This window comes from Macaca thibetana, chromosome 19 (genome assembly GCF_024542745.1).
Source record: "Macaca thibetana thibetana isolate TM-01 chromosome 19, ASM2454274v1, whole genome shotgun sequence".
Classification (NCBI taxonomy): Eukaryota; Metazoa; Chordata; class Mammalia; order Primates; family Cercopithecidae; genus Macaca; species Macaca thibetana.
This window is the reverse complement of record NC_065596.1, coordinates 17,159,511-17,175,872: the sequence shown is the minus strand read 5'-3', so window position 1 is coordinate 17,175,872 and position 16,362 is coordinate 17,159,511. Positions and strand designations below refer to the sequence as shown.

At 43.2% G+C, this 16,362-nt stretch overlaps 1 protein-coding gene across 4 annotated transcripts in view; it reads right to left on the bottom strand.

Moving 5' to 3' along the window:
• Positions 1–16,362, bottom strand: part of LOC126942549 (putative adhesion G protein-coupled receptor E4P) — a 61,260-nt gene that overhangs the window by 3,808 nt on the left and 41,090 nt on the right. For 3 of the 4 annotated variants that reach the window (XM_050770276.1, XM_050770275.1, XM_050770277.1), the window contains exons 12-15: positions 9,181–9,416; positions 5,364–5,430; positions 4,687–4,778; positions 1,368–1,548 (exon numbers count right to left, since the gene is read on the bottom strand). In XM_050770276.1, the coding sequence (XP_050626233.1) occupies positions 1,368–1,548; positions 4,687–4,778; positions 5,364–5,430; positions 9,181–9,416 (576 nt within the window). Of the gene's footprint in view, positions 1–323; positions 425–1,367; positions 1,549–4,686; positions 4,779–5,363; positions 5,431–9,180; positions 9,417–16,362 lie in introns of all 4 variants that reach the window. The other variant, XR_007721581.1, reaches the window with a different exon arrangement.

Genomic DNA, 16,362 nt, shown 5'->3' with positions numbered 1-16,362 from the left:
TGATTATGATAAAGATGATAATGGTGGTAATGATAAAAGTGACTATTGTGATGATGGTTAGATGATAATGGTGGGAGTGTTGGTGATTATATGATGGTGAAGGTCACCATTTGTTGAACACTAGCTATATTCAATACACTGTATATGCAATATATCATTTAATTATTACATAAATGGAGTGAGAAAGACATTTCTCCTACCCACAATTAAAGATGAAGAAGTTGAGACTCTTGCAGGTAAATTGACATGCCCAAGGTCACACAGCCAGGACTCAAAACCTTGTCATCTTTATTCAGAGCCCTGACGCTAGCCATTACACTCACCCATCCTCCATGATTCCAAGAATTGCCTTCCTCTAACCTCCTTGACATGCTAAAACTGATTTTACTTCTTCTGTGAGTGAGAAGTATCAAGCCTTAAGGCACTAAAAGATTGAAGAGAAATTAATGACATGTTAAGATAGCATTTTGCCACTAGCGTTTTAACTGCTTGTAGTTTTATTCAACAGCAAAGGGAAAATGCCAGGAGAACTGGTCCTAATTTTCTATGGAGAGTAAAATTGAAATAATGACACTCACTGAGATCTTAATGTGTACTAAGGACTATGCTAGGAGATTGCACTGATTCATTTAAATATTCAACCCTGTAATGAAGGCATCACCACATTTGCAGATGAGAAAACTACAGATGATGCTCAGAAAGGATAGGAAGTTTACCCAGAGTCACACAGCCACATACTCAGTGGAGGAACTGGGATTAGACTTGAAGTCTCTTTGAGTTTATGGTAGATTATACCACATATTTCAGCATCACTTCCTATAGTGCCCCTCACTACAGAAGGATTATTCATCCCCTTCTTGGTGAACTGAGGTATGGCCATGTGACTCGCTTTGACCAATTAAACGAGAGCAGAACAGAGGTGCATCACTACTAGGTAGAAGCTTTAAGAGAGCTAAGCTGTGCTTTCCCACAATCTCCTTTTCCTGTGCCATGAAACCATCAATGTTCTAAAGAGGTCACACCTTCAGCCTGCACCCCAGAGGAAAGACGATGTACTTATGTAGCACAAGCAAGAAATAAACATTTATTGTTGTAAGTTGCTAAGACTGAGTGTGGGAGGCAAGGGGCTATTTGTTATTGCAGCATAATCCATCTTATCCTGACTGATCCATGCTCTTCAGAGATATGATGCCAAACAGATGAAACCCACAGGATATAGCATACCCCAGCAACACCTAAACCCTCATTTTCAAACCAAGAAGACCCCAAAATACAATTATAAAAGGTCAGAGAAGAGTGAGAATGTGAACAACCATTCAATTAGACTTTGGGACTAGGCTGATGACAGACAAAATAAGTAGCCTTACCTGGCGATTAAGGAGACAGTGTACCACAAACAGCAATGCTCCCTGAAGAGTGTTGATGATGGTGAATGAGTATGCAAAGATTGATCCAATCGTCTTCCCTACTTCTTCAACCATAAAAAGACCAAGGCCCCAAGAACAGCCCAGGATAAATAGCTGAGCAATGGCTTTAAATGTCATGACTCTGCAGGGAATAAAAGTAATAATAACTACGGTTTACCAGGTATTCACCACAAGTGTAGTTAACATTAGTGCTAACTAAATGCTTTCCCTTATTTAAACCTCACAACAGCTTAATGCAGTTAAGTGACATATACAACAAGGTCACACAGCTTGAGGATGAAGTGGAACCCATGGTTTCAATCATGGCAAATCACTGAGAATAGTGCTTTTTCCCCACCGTTGAAAATAATTTGATTTATCTGCATGTCTTCTGCCTAGACTTTTTGGAAGATTTATGGGAAAATGCCTTCTAGAAATCTGTATTTAAAAATTTGAATAATGGTGAATTCCTGACTTTAGAACATAACATAATGTTGAGTTTCTTCACACAAAAAATATTGTGTTTCATATAATGGAGTGGGATTGTTGATGGCAGCTGGCTGGGAGAGCTAATGAGTGTGTGTGACAGTGTGTGTGTGTGTGTGTGTGTGTGTATGAGACTTCACTTTTTACTTTTTGCGTTACCCCCTGGGAATATAAACTCTACGAGGGCAGGGATTTTGGTCTGTTTTACTCACTGCTTTAATTCCAGTCCTTAGAACAATGCCTAGCACAAAGTAAATACTCAATACATATTATGGTTTGTGATAAACTTGCTAATCAGTCCTTCCTGCTCCTGATTTGGTTCCTAGGTTTTCCACAACTGCAATCTAGCTTGGTGATTTTTCTTATATCCAGTCCTCCTTCCATTTACGCTTACAGAAAGATATATACTTATAGAAATGACAGAAAACCTACCTATGTCTACATTTAGGAGACAGCATAATCACTGTTATATCAGGATTCTCCCATGACAACTTTCTCTTTGACCTAAAGGGTACCATATGGCTTCATCCCCACTGACCATAGCCAGTTACCCCAGAGTAGACACCTGACCTGTAAGAAGTCAATCAATGCATTTTCCCCCCAGCCAACCAGATTTTCTGTCTTAAGCATTTGAAGTAAGAGGCTTGGAGAATGAATCTGTGAGACCCCTTTGGGGTGGCTCCGCCCTGTTCATCAGCTGTGGGTAGTCAGTCTGCAGGGAGAAGAGGACAGAGCCAAGGTGCAGGCAAAGGGAGTCATAAATACGCGATTTTTGTTTCTTTTTGAGATGGAGTCTTGCTCTGTTGCCCAAGCTGGAGAGCAGTGGTGCAATCTCGGCTCACTGCAACCTCCGCCTCCCAGGTTCAAGCGATTCTCCTGCCTCAGCCTCCTGAGTAGCTGGGACTACAGGTGCCCGCCACCACGCCCAGCTAATTTTTGTATTTTTAGTAAAGACGGGGTTTTGCCATGTTGACCACGATGGTCTCGATCTCTTGACCTTATGGTCCACCCGCCTCAGCTTCCCAAAGTGCTGGGATTACAGACGTGAACCACTGTGCCTGGCCAGTTATGGGATTCGATAGCACTATGGTTTATTCTGGAGCTTAGGAGGCAAAGGGACTCAAGTGGTTGGGGGCTTCTAACAGATCTGGAACAAGTCTCTCAACTCCTCTTATCCAGCCTCCCCTTCCTGCCATGATGTTTGAAATTTCTAGAATCCAAGTCCTTCCTATTGAAAGAGCACGATGTTTCCACCATGTCAGTGTTAACCTCGGATTTATTACTTAGGAAATAGATGAGATAGTTAATCTCTACCCCAAAGTATGACATTAACCTAGTGTAGCACAACGGGATAACTGTCTATTCACCAGCAAGAGGAAGAGGTTGGCAACAGGGCATGGCTGCTGGGGATGAGGTCAGACATGGAGCTTGCTGCTTGCAGTTCTAAGGAAGAAGTGAGCCCTTAGAGGATAAGGAATTGAGAAATAGGGGGATGGGGAACCACCAAGGAGGGTGGCACTTTGACCCTCAATAATTGAGGAAACCAAGGCTAAGAAATGTCAGACTGGTTTACTAAGTAGAGGAGACTAGAGACAGGGCTTGAAATTAGACAGATAGTCCTTTTAATTTTCATACATATGACTCACCAAGGCAAGATCCTTACCCACCCTTGGGTAAGGTGAGCTGTGGGCTCATATTATCAATGAGGGTATTATTAGCATTCACCCCATAGGTTGAAAGTATTAGCATGCCATGAAATAATATTGATAAATGTCCAGCATCTACCAAGATTCTATTGAACATTAGTTTTTGTCATCATTATTTTTAATAGCGTAGATTGGTACCCATGAGAATTGAGTTACTACAACCAAAGAAATGGAGTCCAGGTCAGGTGCGGTGGCTCATGCCTGTAATCTCAGCACTTTGGGAGGCTGAGGCAGGTGGATCGTCTGAGGTCAGGAGTTCGAGACCAGCCTGACCAACATGGCAAAACCCCATCTCTACTAAAAATACAAAAATTAGCCGGGGGTGGTGGCATGCACCTGTAGTCCCAGCTACTCAGGAGGCTGAGACAGGAGAATTGCTTGAACCCGGGAGATGGAGGTTGCAGTGAGTCGAGATCGTGCCACTGGACACAATCGTGCCTAGGTGACAGAGTGACACTCAGTCTCAAAAAAAAAAAAAAAAAAAAAAAAAAAAAAAAAGTCCAGAGGTATATGGGCTCTTGGTGGAGTGGGAGGAGGATGTTGATACTCTTGGAAGAGTATGTTATACAAAGGAGGCACTTGATGAATGTTTCTTTTACTTTTTTTTTTTTTGAGACAGTCTCGCTCTGTTGCCCAGGATGGAGTACAGTGACGTGATCATAGCTCACTGCAGCCTCAACCTCCCTGGATCAAGTGATTCTCCTTTTGCAGCCTCCCAAATAGCTGGGACTGCAGACACATGCCACTATGCACAGCCAATTTTGTAACTTTGTTGTAGAGACAGGGGTCTCAATATGTTGCCTGGCTGGTCTTGAGCAGCTAGACTCAAAGAGTCCTGTCACCTCAGCCTCCCTAAGTGCTGAGATTACAAGTGTGAGTCACTGCACTCAGCATGAATATTTATTGAATAAGGAAATGAAGTTACCTGAAAATCAGAGTTTCTATTTCTTCTATAAATTGTCCTTCACATACCCTTTGTCGTATACCAGGGTAATTTATATCATATTTCTGCGTGGGTTCTTTTTTTCCCAAAAGAGTGATCATGTAGGAATAACGTGTGGGTACCACTGATTCTGATGCCCTCTTACCTGGTATCCTGAATGGTGGAAACTTCTTTATTGAGGGAGGAAAGTTTGCTTCTCAAAATCCACAGAATTTGGAAGTAGAACACCAGGTTGATCTGTGGGAACCGCATGAAAAAAGTGACTTGGAATTTTCTTTTGGAGTCATTTTATACAGTCTAATTTCAGGGGGACCTAAGAATCTTTTCCCAAAAGACACAGGTTTTATAAAGATGGTACACACATATGTTCTGGTCCATTATGTGCAACACACAGCATATGCCCTGTAGCATTTGGTGCTTGATTCGGTGACGATACAATTTATCATTCAAACCAGGACACTTTGAAAGTAGAAGGGTGCTATTAATGTCTCTACCAGGGAACAGGTGTCATCAGAAAGTTCCTGACAAACAGGAAACCATGTCGCCCTGTGTAGAGAGGCCAACCATTAAATATTTGTTGAATGAATGAATAACAGCATTTTGAAAAAGAAGTCCCAGGAGAGATGATATTATTACATCAAAGCAACAAATGAGCCAGGGGGAATCCAAGGAAAGAAAAGTGAAGACAGTACTTTCGGGAAGAGGGATTGATCACATTAGGCTGTATTTCTTATCTTCATCTCATTTCCCCTTAGATAAGAAAAACATTTTACATGCTTGGTCAACCCAAGGCGGGCACACCCATAAATAATTATCACCTACCAAGATAATGACTGCCACTGGCCCCGTGAAGCTCCAGATGAATCCTTTATCAGGCTTGAGCCAACAGCTGTTGAGAAAGAGAGAGAAGCATTAGCTGTCTCTTCCCTGGGAGAAGGCAGAGACCTTGAATACAGGCTCCTGGTGCAAGATCTGAACAGGGCCAGGAGTTGCTTCGCTCAGAATCCTGAATTTTAGATGGAGTCAGATGTGAGTTCTCATTTGACGCAGATGCATGCTCTGAGGCTGAGTTTTTTCAAGTGTATAATAGAGCTGATCAAAGTACTGGAAAGATTAAATGATGACTGTAGCTCTCTACTGAGGCTTGAAGTCAGGGAATGTCAGTTCTCTGTCTTCGTTGTTCTCCTTCTAAACAGTGTCGTCCATTCTAGGTTTTTTTGTCTCCTTTATCTAAACTTCAGAATCAATTTGTCAATATCCACAAAATAATTTTCTGGGATTTTGATTTGGAATGTGTTGGATCTATAGATCAAGTTGGGAAGAACTGCCATCTTGATAACGTTGAGTCTTCTTATCCATGAACATAGAATATCTATTTGGATATCCTTTGATTTTTTTTCATCAGAATTTTGTCACTGTTTTCATATAGAACTTGTAGGAAAGATTAAAGAAGATAATGTGCTTAAAGTTTTTGACTACAGTTCCTAGCAATGAGTTAATGGTAATAAATGTAGTTAGCAAGTTGATAATGATTGTTATATTGAGAGAGTAAAAACAATAACTTAACTACAATTATAAAAACTAACTCTAATAAAGCATATTCCATGCATCAGGTACTCTGTTGTCCAAATAATGTGTATTCTTTCTTGGCTTATGATGGCAGAGGTAGCATACCTTTCTTTTTTTTTTTTTTTTGAGACGGAGTCTCGCTCTGTCACCCAGGCTGGAGTGCAGTGGCGCGATCTCGGCTCACTGTAAGCCTCGCCTCCCGGGTTCCCGCGGTTCTCCTGCCTCAGCCTCCCGAGTAGCTGGGACTACAGGCGCCCGCCATGTCGCCTGGCTAGTTTTTTGTATTTTTTAGTAGAGACGGGGTTTCACCGGGTTAGCCAGGATGGTCTCAATCTCCTGACCTCGTGATCCGCCCGTCTCGGCCTCCCAAAGTGGCATACCTTATTTTTAAATGGAAGCTGAGAGCCTGAATCTCCAACATTCAGTAGGCAGAAAAGCTTCCAAATTTAAGTTCTATCCGAAGGGTCGCCAACTATGGCCCATGGATCAGATCCAGCCCACTACTTGCTTTCATAAGTTTTACTGAAAGACAATCATACTCATTCAGCTACATATTGTCCATGCTGCTTTCACACTACATGGGTAACATTGAGTAGTCACCTCAGAGACCCTGTGGCCAGCAAAGCCAAACATATTTACTATCTGGACTTTCATTGAAAATGTTGGTTCCAAGTCTTTGCTATAGTGAATAGTGCCACAATAAAACATATGTGTGCATGTGTTTTTATATCAGCATGATTTATAATCCTTTGGGTATATAACCAGTAATGGGATGGCTGGATCAAATGGTATTTCTAGTTCTAGATCCTTGAGGAATCACCACACTGTCTTCCACAATGGCAACCCAAATGTCCATCAGTGATAGACTGGATTAAGGAAACGTGGCACATATACACCGTGGAATACTATGCAGCCATAAAAAAGAATGAGTTAATGTCCTTTGTAAGGACATGGATGAAGCTGGAAACCATCATTCTGAGCAAACTACTGCAAGGACAGAAAACCAAACACCGTGTGTTCTCACTCATAGGTGGGAATTGAACAATGAGAACACTTGGACATAGGGTGGGGAACATCACACACCGGGGCCTATTGTGGGGAGGGAGGACGGGGGAGGGATAGCATTAGGAGATATACCTAATGTAATTAACGAGTTAATGGGTGCAGCACACCAACATGGCACATGTATACATATGTAACAAACCTGCACATTATGCACACGTACCCTAGAACTTAAAGTATCATTTTAAAAGAACACACACACCAAATTTCCATCTCCCATAATAGAAAAATATCAGAAGGGAGTACCTAAAATTGTAAAAAAGAGAAAATGTTGGTCAACTCCTCCACCATTCTATCTCCACCATTCTGGCAGGATATAGAGTTCAAGCTGAAAACAAAGCATCTCTTTGACTTTAAGAGGGACAACATTGGGAGGCCGAGGCAGGCAGATCACCTGAGGTCTGGAGTTCAAGACCAGCCTGGCCAACATGGTGAAACCCTGTCTCCACTAAAAAATACAAAAATTAGCCGGGCATGATAGCGGGTGCCTGTAATCCCAGCTAGTCAGGAGGCTGAGACGGGAGAATTCTTTGAACCCGGGAGATAGTGGCTGCAGTGAGCCGAGATCACGCCACTGCACAGGTGAGCAAGACTCCATTGCAAAAAAAAAAAAAGAGAGGGACTGCATACATGATAAAACAACATACATGATGTTTTAGTGTATGCACAACCTACTTCCTAACCCAAGCACCATTAACAAAGTATTAACTACTTCAACTAACGGTTGTGTGTTGAGTTTTGCAAGCTTCTTTAGTGAAGCAATAAAACATGGCTATTCAGAGTATTGCCTTGAAAATTCTGACGTACTCACCTTGCAGCTCTGACCTTGGAAAAGTTTATGAAATGCACTCAAGCCCAGGTGTCCCGTGAGTAAGAAAATAAACTGCTGACATCATAGGGTCATGGTGAGAATGGCATGAGCTGCTGCAGAGAGGAAGCACCATTTTTGATGCACCACAGGGCTTTGATACTTTTAATATTGGTGTTATTCTTGACATCTTGGAGATTCATCTCAGCCCATTCCACCTACTCTTTCAGAATCCAGGAGAACATGTAGCTCATGGGTGCTTAATGTGGGGCTCTGAATTTGCTTTTTTTTTTTTTCCTTTTGACACCAAGTTTTGCTCTTGTTGTCCAGGCTGGAGTGCCATGGTACAATCTCAGCTCACTGCAACCTCCGCCTCCTGGGTTCAAGTGATTCTCCTGCCTTAGCCTCCTGAGTAGCTGGGATTACAGGCATCCACCACCACGCCCATTTAATTTTTTGTATTTTTAGTAGAGTCGCGGTTTCACCATGTTGGCCAGGCTGGTCTTGAACTCCTGACCTCAGGTGATCCGCCCACCTCGGCCTCCCAAAGTGCTGGGATTACAGGTGTGAGTCACTGTGCCTGGCCGGAATCTGCCGTTCCTGTCTCAGAATTAACTGAAGTTGTATTCAAAATTTTGTTTATATGTACATTTGTCTGAGGAAAGGGGCTTTGACTTTCAACAAAATTCTCAAAAGGATCCAACCTCAAAGATGCTGAGAACCACTGCTCTAGGGATTTTCAAGAGAAAACAGGCTTAAGAAAGGACTGGTTTGAAGTATAATTGGCAATTAAAAGATGGACTAAGGGCTGAGTGCGAAGGTTCATGCCTATAATCCCAGCACCTTGGGAGGCTGAGGTATGTGGATCGCCTGAGGTCAGGAGTTCGAGACCAGCCTAGTCAACATGGTGAAACCTCGTCTCCACTAAAAATACAAAAATAAGCCAGGCATGGTGGCAGGCACCTGTAGTCCCAGCTACTTGGGAAACTGAGGCAGGAGAATAACTTGAATCCAGGAGATGGAGGTTGCAGTGAGCCAAGACCTCACCATTGCACTCCAGCCTGGGCAACCAGAGCAAAACTCCATCTCAAAAAAAAAAAAAAAAAAAAGAAAAGATGGACTAAGAAAACATTTTGATTTTAGTCACGCAGGAGCCATGGCCATTGCTACCACCATCATAAAGACACGCATTATGCTTACTGAGTAAATGTTCCATAATTCTGGGGTCCAACTATTGCAGACACAGCAATAATCACAGCTGGGATCCCGTAGCCTACAGGGTACATGAACCTCTTCTTGAATCTGCCCATGCTGGTGTAGTTGGCCACCCTGAGGTTCCTGACGGTGAGGAAGAGGTGCAGCCCTTCCAGGAGCATCCAGGTGAAGCAAGCCAGGTAGAGGAAGTGCAGCAGCCCTGCAATGACGGAGCACAGCACCTGAAGGGAACAGAAGAGTCAGGGGTGTACAGCAGATGTGGTCTGTACCTGATTATATGCTCAGCACGTAGCATTTCCTGGATGCTGCCTGGAATTTCTATTTGAGCATCTATAACATTTTGCCTGGGTGCTAAACATTTTCTGAGGACTTCTGCTACTTATTGAAGTCTGTTTACATCATGCATAGAGCAGGGTAGAAACCCAAGGAATACATGTCGTGGGAACAGCCCCCAAATGTATAATAAACAAAAATTGGTAGAATCCACTAATATCTAAGACATGTTCTCTACACTGCCCCCTGGGGATCCTCGGTGGAATTGAGCTCCAAATGTCCACAGGGGAAACTCTTAAAAACACATCTATTGGCTAGGTGCGGTGGCTCACGCCTGTAATCCCCAGCATTTTGGGAGGCCGAGGTGGGTGGATCACCTGAGGTCAGGAGTTTGAGACCAGCCTGGCCAACATGGTAAAACCTCATCTCTACTAAAAATACAAAAATTAGCCAGGTGTAGTGGCGCATGCTTGTAATCCCAGCTACGCGGGAGGCTGAGGCAGGACAATCGCTTGAACCTGGGAGGAGGCGGAGGTTGCAGTGAGCTGAGATTGCGCCATTGCACTCCAGCCTGCATGAAAAGAGCGAGATTCCATCTCAAAAAAAAAAAAAAAAAAAATCATGTGCTGATGTTCTAATCCCCAGTATCACAGAAGGTGAGTGTACTTGGAGACAGGGCTCTCCAAAAGATCATTAAGTTAAAATAAGTTCAGATATGTGGGCCCTAATCCAATACGAGTTATGTACATCTAAAAATCTCCTATTTTTCGATGTACATAGAGGAGGATGGATCATTTGAGATCGGGAGTTCAAGACCAGCCTGACCAACATGGAGAAACCCCGTCTCTACTAAAAATACAAAAATTAGCTGGGCATGGTGGCACATGCCTGTAATCCAAGCTACTAGGGAGGCTGAAGCAGGAGAATCGCTTGAACCCGGGAGGTGGAGATTGCAGTGAGCTGAGATTGCACCAGAGCCCGGGCAACAAGAGTGAAACTCCATCTTAAAAATAATAATAAATAAAAATTTAAAAATAGGAGATTAGAGTGCAGACACATGCAAAGGAATGACCAAGTGAGAACACCGGGAGAAGACGGCCATCAACAAGCCAAGGAAAAGGACCTCAAAAAAAGCCAATCCTGCTGACATATTGATCTCAGACCATGAGCCTCCAGAATTATGAGAAAATTAATTTCCATTGTTTAAATCACCCTGTTTGTGGTACCTTGTTATGGCAGCCAAAGCAAATGAATATACTTTTATAGAAGTCATGCTTCATGATTTCTCATAATTCTCTAGATGTGTTCCCAGACACAAAGTTTTCCATTCCATGTGCGGAATAAGCTTCCATTTCTAATCGTGATAACATAATGAGGATGGGATTTACCCTCCCATATTAAAAAACTAAATGCTAAATGACATGTGTGACATTATGAATTACAGATATTGGCGAATAGGCATTGAGTACTTATGTTTACCGTGATCTCTAAAAGGAGGGAAAGGCGGAGCACAGTGGCTCATGCTTATAATCCCAGCACTTTGGGAGGCCCAGACGGGCAGATCACCTGAGGTAAGGAGTTCGAGACCAGCCTGACCAACATGGAGAAACCCCATCTCTACTAAAAATACAAAATTAGTTGGGTGTGGTGGCTCATGCTTATAATCCCAGCTATTCTGGAGGCTGAGGCAGGAGAATAGCTTGAACCCAGGAGGCAGAGGTTGCAGTAAGCCAAGATCGCGCCATTGCACCCCAGCCTGGACAACAAGAGCGAAACTCCATCTCAAAAAAAAGGAGGAAAAAATGAGTTAACTTTCTCAGGTCATCTACTCACTACCTGAAGAGAGTCTACGGGTCATTCTTCAGGGAGAAGTAATGCCCCAAAAGTCCGGCAGTCTTGCTGAATTGAGGAAATAAAGTGCAAAGTATGAGGAGACAGCTGGGTGCAGTGGCTCACGCCTGTAATCCCAGCACTTTGGGAGGCCGAGGCGGGTGGATCACGAGGTCAGAGTGAAACAAGAGTTTCGCTCTTGTTGCTCATGGTGAAACTCCGTCTCTACTAAAAATATTTTAAAAATTAGCCAGACGTGGTGGCGGGTGCCTGTAATTCCAGTTGCTCAGGGGACTGAGGCAGGAGAATCACTTGAACCCTGGAGGTGGAGGTTGCAGTGAGTTGAGATCACACCACTGCACTCCAGCCTGAGTGACAGAGCATGACTCTGTCTCAAAAAAAAAAAAAAAAAAAGAAGACTGTTAAGCATTGAATTTTGTCTTCCCTCCCCAGATTCATATATTGAAGTCCTAACCCCCAATATCTCAGAATGTGAGCTTATTTGGAAAAATGGTCTTGCAGATATAATTACTTAAGAGCAGGTCATACTAAACCAGGGTGAGCTCCTAATCCAACATGGTTGATATCCTTCTAGAAAAGGAGAGAATCAAACACAGACACATACACAAGAAAAACATTGAATGAAGACAAAGCCAGAGATGGAGGTGATGCTTCTACAAGCTGAAGAATGCCAAAGATTGCCAGAAAAACACCAGAATCTAGAGGACAGGCATGGAATAGATTCTCCCTCACGGTCCTTAGTAGAAATCTTCCCTGTCGGTGGGGGACAGTGGCTCACGCCTGTAATCCCGGCACTTTGGGAGGCCGAGGCAGGTGGATCACCTGAGGTCAGGAGTTCGAGACCAGCCTGGCCAACATGGTGAAACCCTGTTGCTACTAAAAATACAATAAAAAAAAAAATTAGCTGGATATAGAGGCAGGTATATGTAATGCCAACTACTTGGGAGACTGAGGCAGGAGAATCACTTGAACCCGGGAGGTGGGGGTTACAGTGAGCGGAGGCTGTGTCATTGCACTCTAGCCTGGGCAACAAGAACAAAACTTTATCTCAGAAAAGAAAGAAAAAGAGAGAGAGAGAGAGAGAGAGAGAGAGAGAGAAAGAAAGAAAGAAAGAAAGAAAGAAAGAAAGAAAGAAAGAAAGAAAGAAAAAGAAAGAAAGAAAGAAAGAAAGAAAGAAAGAAAGAAAGAAAGAAAGAAAGAAAGGAATTTTTGAGGCCAAATACCACGGGGTAGGGAGCAACAGTGGGGATGGGAAGTGGGGAAGCGGAGAGACCGGCAGAGGGTCTGGTTACTTATCAGCAAATGCTTGCAAAGAGACTGACCAAAACTAGGAAAAGACTCCTAAGAAGGAGTAGGCAGAACATCTTCTGAGTTCACACAGGACTGGAAATAGTTTGTTCCTATTATCCAAATGGTTTTTTCCTATTACCCAATTTTACCTGAAGTTCTGTGTGTTAGGGAAGTTTAATATACAGATTCCCTGTATGTTAGAGCAGATTTTCTGTAAACAGGCTCTCTGTATGTAGACTCTCTTAACATCCAGAATTTCAGGTAAAATTATCAGGAGAGTATTATATCATGAATGGGGCCAAATGAGCCCTAGACGAAAGAGAATTCTGTGACCACGCTATCCAATCTTAGCATCAAGACTTGAATGTATCAAACTGTTTCCAAGTCACTTCATTATGTCCCCTCAAAAGCCTAAAAATGTTTAAAGAATTTTTTAAAAAGATACAGCGCTCATAATTTAAAATTCACCAAGAATGGCATTCAAACAAAAATTAGCAGGCATGCAATGAAGCGGGTAAATCCAATCAAGTAATATACACACATCCTACTATTTCTGTGTCTCCAGAAACCCTGACTAACATAACCTCCTAACTAACAAATCCAGCAGTCTCTCTACTTGCATTTCTGGGTTTGTTTGTTTGTTTGTTTGTTTTTGAGATGGAGTCTTGCTCTGTTGCCCAGGCTAGAGTATAGTAGCATGATCTCGGCTCACTGCAACCTCCGCCTCCCAGGTTCAAGCGATTCTCCTGCCTCAGTCTCCTGAGTAGCTGGGATTACAGGTGTGTGCCACCGCACTCTGCTAATTTTTGTATTTTTAGTAAAGATGGAGTTTCACCATGTTGGCCAGGCTGGTCTGGAACTCCTGACCTCGTGATCCACCAGCATTGGCCTCTCAAAGTGCTGGGATTACAGGCATGAGCCACCGCGCCTGTCCACCTACTTGGCCTTTCAGCAGAAGCTGATCAACCTAGTTGACACTTCCTGTCCTTCGATGTCCTGGACACTCATCTATCCAGGAATTCTCACCTGCTTATCTTTGAGTCTTCTCAGGTATCTCGTGTATCTTCCTCCTCTGAATCTTTAGATTACAGGCGTGAGCCACCGCACCTGGCCTGAATTTGCTTTTCCTGTCCCTGAATTAACTGAAGTTTTATTCAAACTTTTGTGTATATGTCCATTTGTCTGGGAAAAAGGGCTTTAGCGTTCAACAAAATTCTCAAAGGGATCCAACCTCAAAGATGCTGAGAACCACTGCTCTAGGGATTTTCAAGAGAAAATAGAATTCAGGCTTAAGGAAGGACTGGTTTGAAGTATAGTTGGCAATTAAAAGGTGGACTAGGCTGGTGTGACTTCTAAGCCTCTGTGTCCCCACCTGGAATGTGGAGATTGTGACTCCTACATCCTGGTGGTCCCTACCTCATATGTGTTTGCAGAGGGCCTGGTACCTGTGAAGACCCTCCCTACAGGGTGGCCTCCATTCTGAGACCACGGCTTCAAGGACTCGGAGAGGATTATGGACAGACTATGTGCAGAGTTCTCCTCCTCCTCCTGTCCCAACGTCCCCCCTTCCTCTTCCTCCTCCTTCTCCCTCTACCCCCTTCTTCCTCCTCCACAGAGCTTTATTCTTAATCCATTTTACATACCTCTGATCATTATTTCTGCAGCTTGAAGTGTCTCCTTCGTGTAGAAAACTCCAATATCCCTTTCTCATGCTCTAATCTCTCCAGGGCTCAAAATTCCTATGTCCAATTTTCTATTGTATGTCTGAATTCCAGTGTCTGACCAGCACCTCTAACTAACAGATTTAAAACCGAATTCATTCTACTTCTTGCTTCAAGTCTGTTCCTCTCTCTCACCATCCATCTACCCAACCTCCCAAATGGGAAACCTCTAATTCATCCTTATTTCTGCTTTCTCGCACATGTACCACTTCCACATCTGTTTGGGCCTCAAGTCTGACCAACTCCCCTTACAAATATTCCTAAAATCTGGCCCACTTCCTCTAGCAGGGTTCATATTTTTATTATTTTATTTTATTTTATTTTATTTTATTTTTTGAAATGGAGTCTCCCTGTCACCCAGGCTGGAGTGCAGTGGCGCCCTCTCTGCTCACTGCAACCCTCGCCTCCTGGGTTCAAGTAATTCTCCTGCCTCAGCCTCCCGAGTAGCTGGGAGTACAGGTGCCCGCCACCACCACACCTGGCTAATTTTTTGTAGTTTTAGTAGAGACGGGGTTTCACTATGTTGGCCAGGCTGGTCTTGAACTCCTGATCTAGTTCTTCACCCACCTCGGCCTCCCAAAGTGCTGGGATTACAGGTGTGAGCCACCGCACCTGGCCCATATTTTTAGTAACTCCCACTCAGACTCTTCATAGCCCTATTGCTGTTCTTTCTGCTGCTAGTTTCCTCTCACTCCAGTTACTTTTACCTTCAACTTTTGTTGACCTGAGAAGTGTTTTCTGTCATTCCCAGCTTGAAGTCCTTTCCATTGCTGCCTTGAGCAGGGTTAGGAAATCTGTGGCTTTGGGCCAGTTCTGGCCCAGTATCTATTTTTGTAAGTAAAGTTTTATTAGCACATGGCCACACATATTCATTTACTTTTATCTGTGGCCACTTCTTTTTTTTTTTTTTTTTTTTTTTGTTTTGTTTTGTTTGAGATGGAGTCTCGCTCTATTGCCCAGGCTGGAGTGCAGTGGTGCAAACTCAGCTCACTGCAAGCTCCACCTCCCCAGTTCAAGCCATTCTCCTGCCTCAGCCTCCCGAGTAGCTGGGATTACAGGCGTCCACCACCACTCCTGGCTAATATTTTGTATTTTTAGTAGAGGTGGGGTTTCACCATGTTAGCCAGGCTGGTCTCAAATTCCGGACCTCAGGTGATCCACCTGCCTCGGCCTCCCAAAGTGCTGGGATTAGGTGTGAGCCACCACACCCAACCTCAGCACATGTTTCTAAGCTGTGAACTCTATGGGGAAAGTAATTGAGGTAGTTCACCTAATTATTAATGTATTCTCAGCACAATGCCTGACACACAGTAGGTATTTTAAGAATATCCATCAAATGAATAAATAAATAAATAAATAAAATAAGAGGTAGGATTTTAGAGCATTATATAAAAGCATATATATTCAAGATGACTAAGTCAACTCCATCTTAACCACAATATTATTTTTACAGATTTTAAAAACATTATTTGAAAATTTTATCAGAGAAGTAATTAGTACCTTCTGAGCACTTAATTAAGGGTGAACACTGATCAAATTGCTTTGTAAGTATTAACTCAACTCATATTATTACCTCACTACTGTGAGACAAAAAAAATTTTTTTTTTTTGAGACGGAGTTTTGCTCAGTCACCCAGGCTGGAGTTCAGTGGCGCGATCTCGGCTCCCTGCAAGCTCCGCCTCCCGGGTTCACGCCATCCTCCTGCCTCAGCCTCCGGAGTAGCTGGGGCTACAGGCGACCACCACCACGCCCAGCTAATTTTTTGTATTTTTAGTAGAGACGGGGTTTCACCGTGTTAACCAGGATGGTCTCAATCTCTTGACCTCGTGATCCGCCCGTCTCGGCCTCCCAAAGTGCTGGGATTACAGGCGTGAGCCACGGCGCCCGGCAAAAAAAAAATTTTTAAGGGCCAGATTTTAAGCTTTGCGGTTGAATCTCTATTGCAACTACACTATTCTACCATTGTAGCACAAAAGCAACCACAGACAATATGTAAATGAATAGATGAGGCTGTGTTTTAATAAAACTTAAT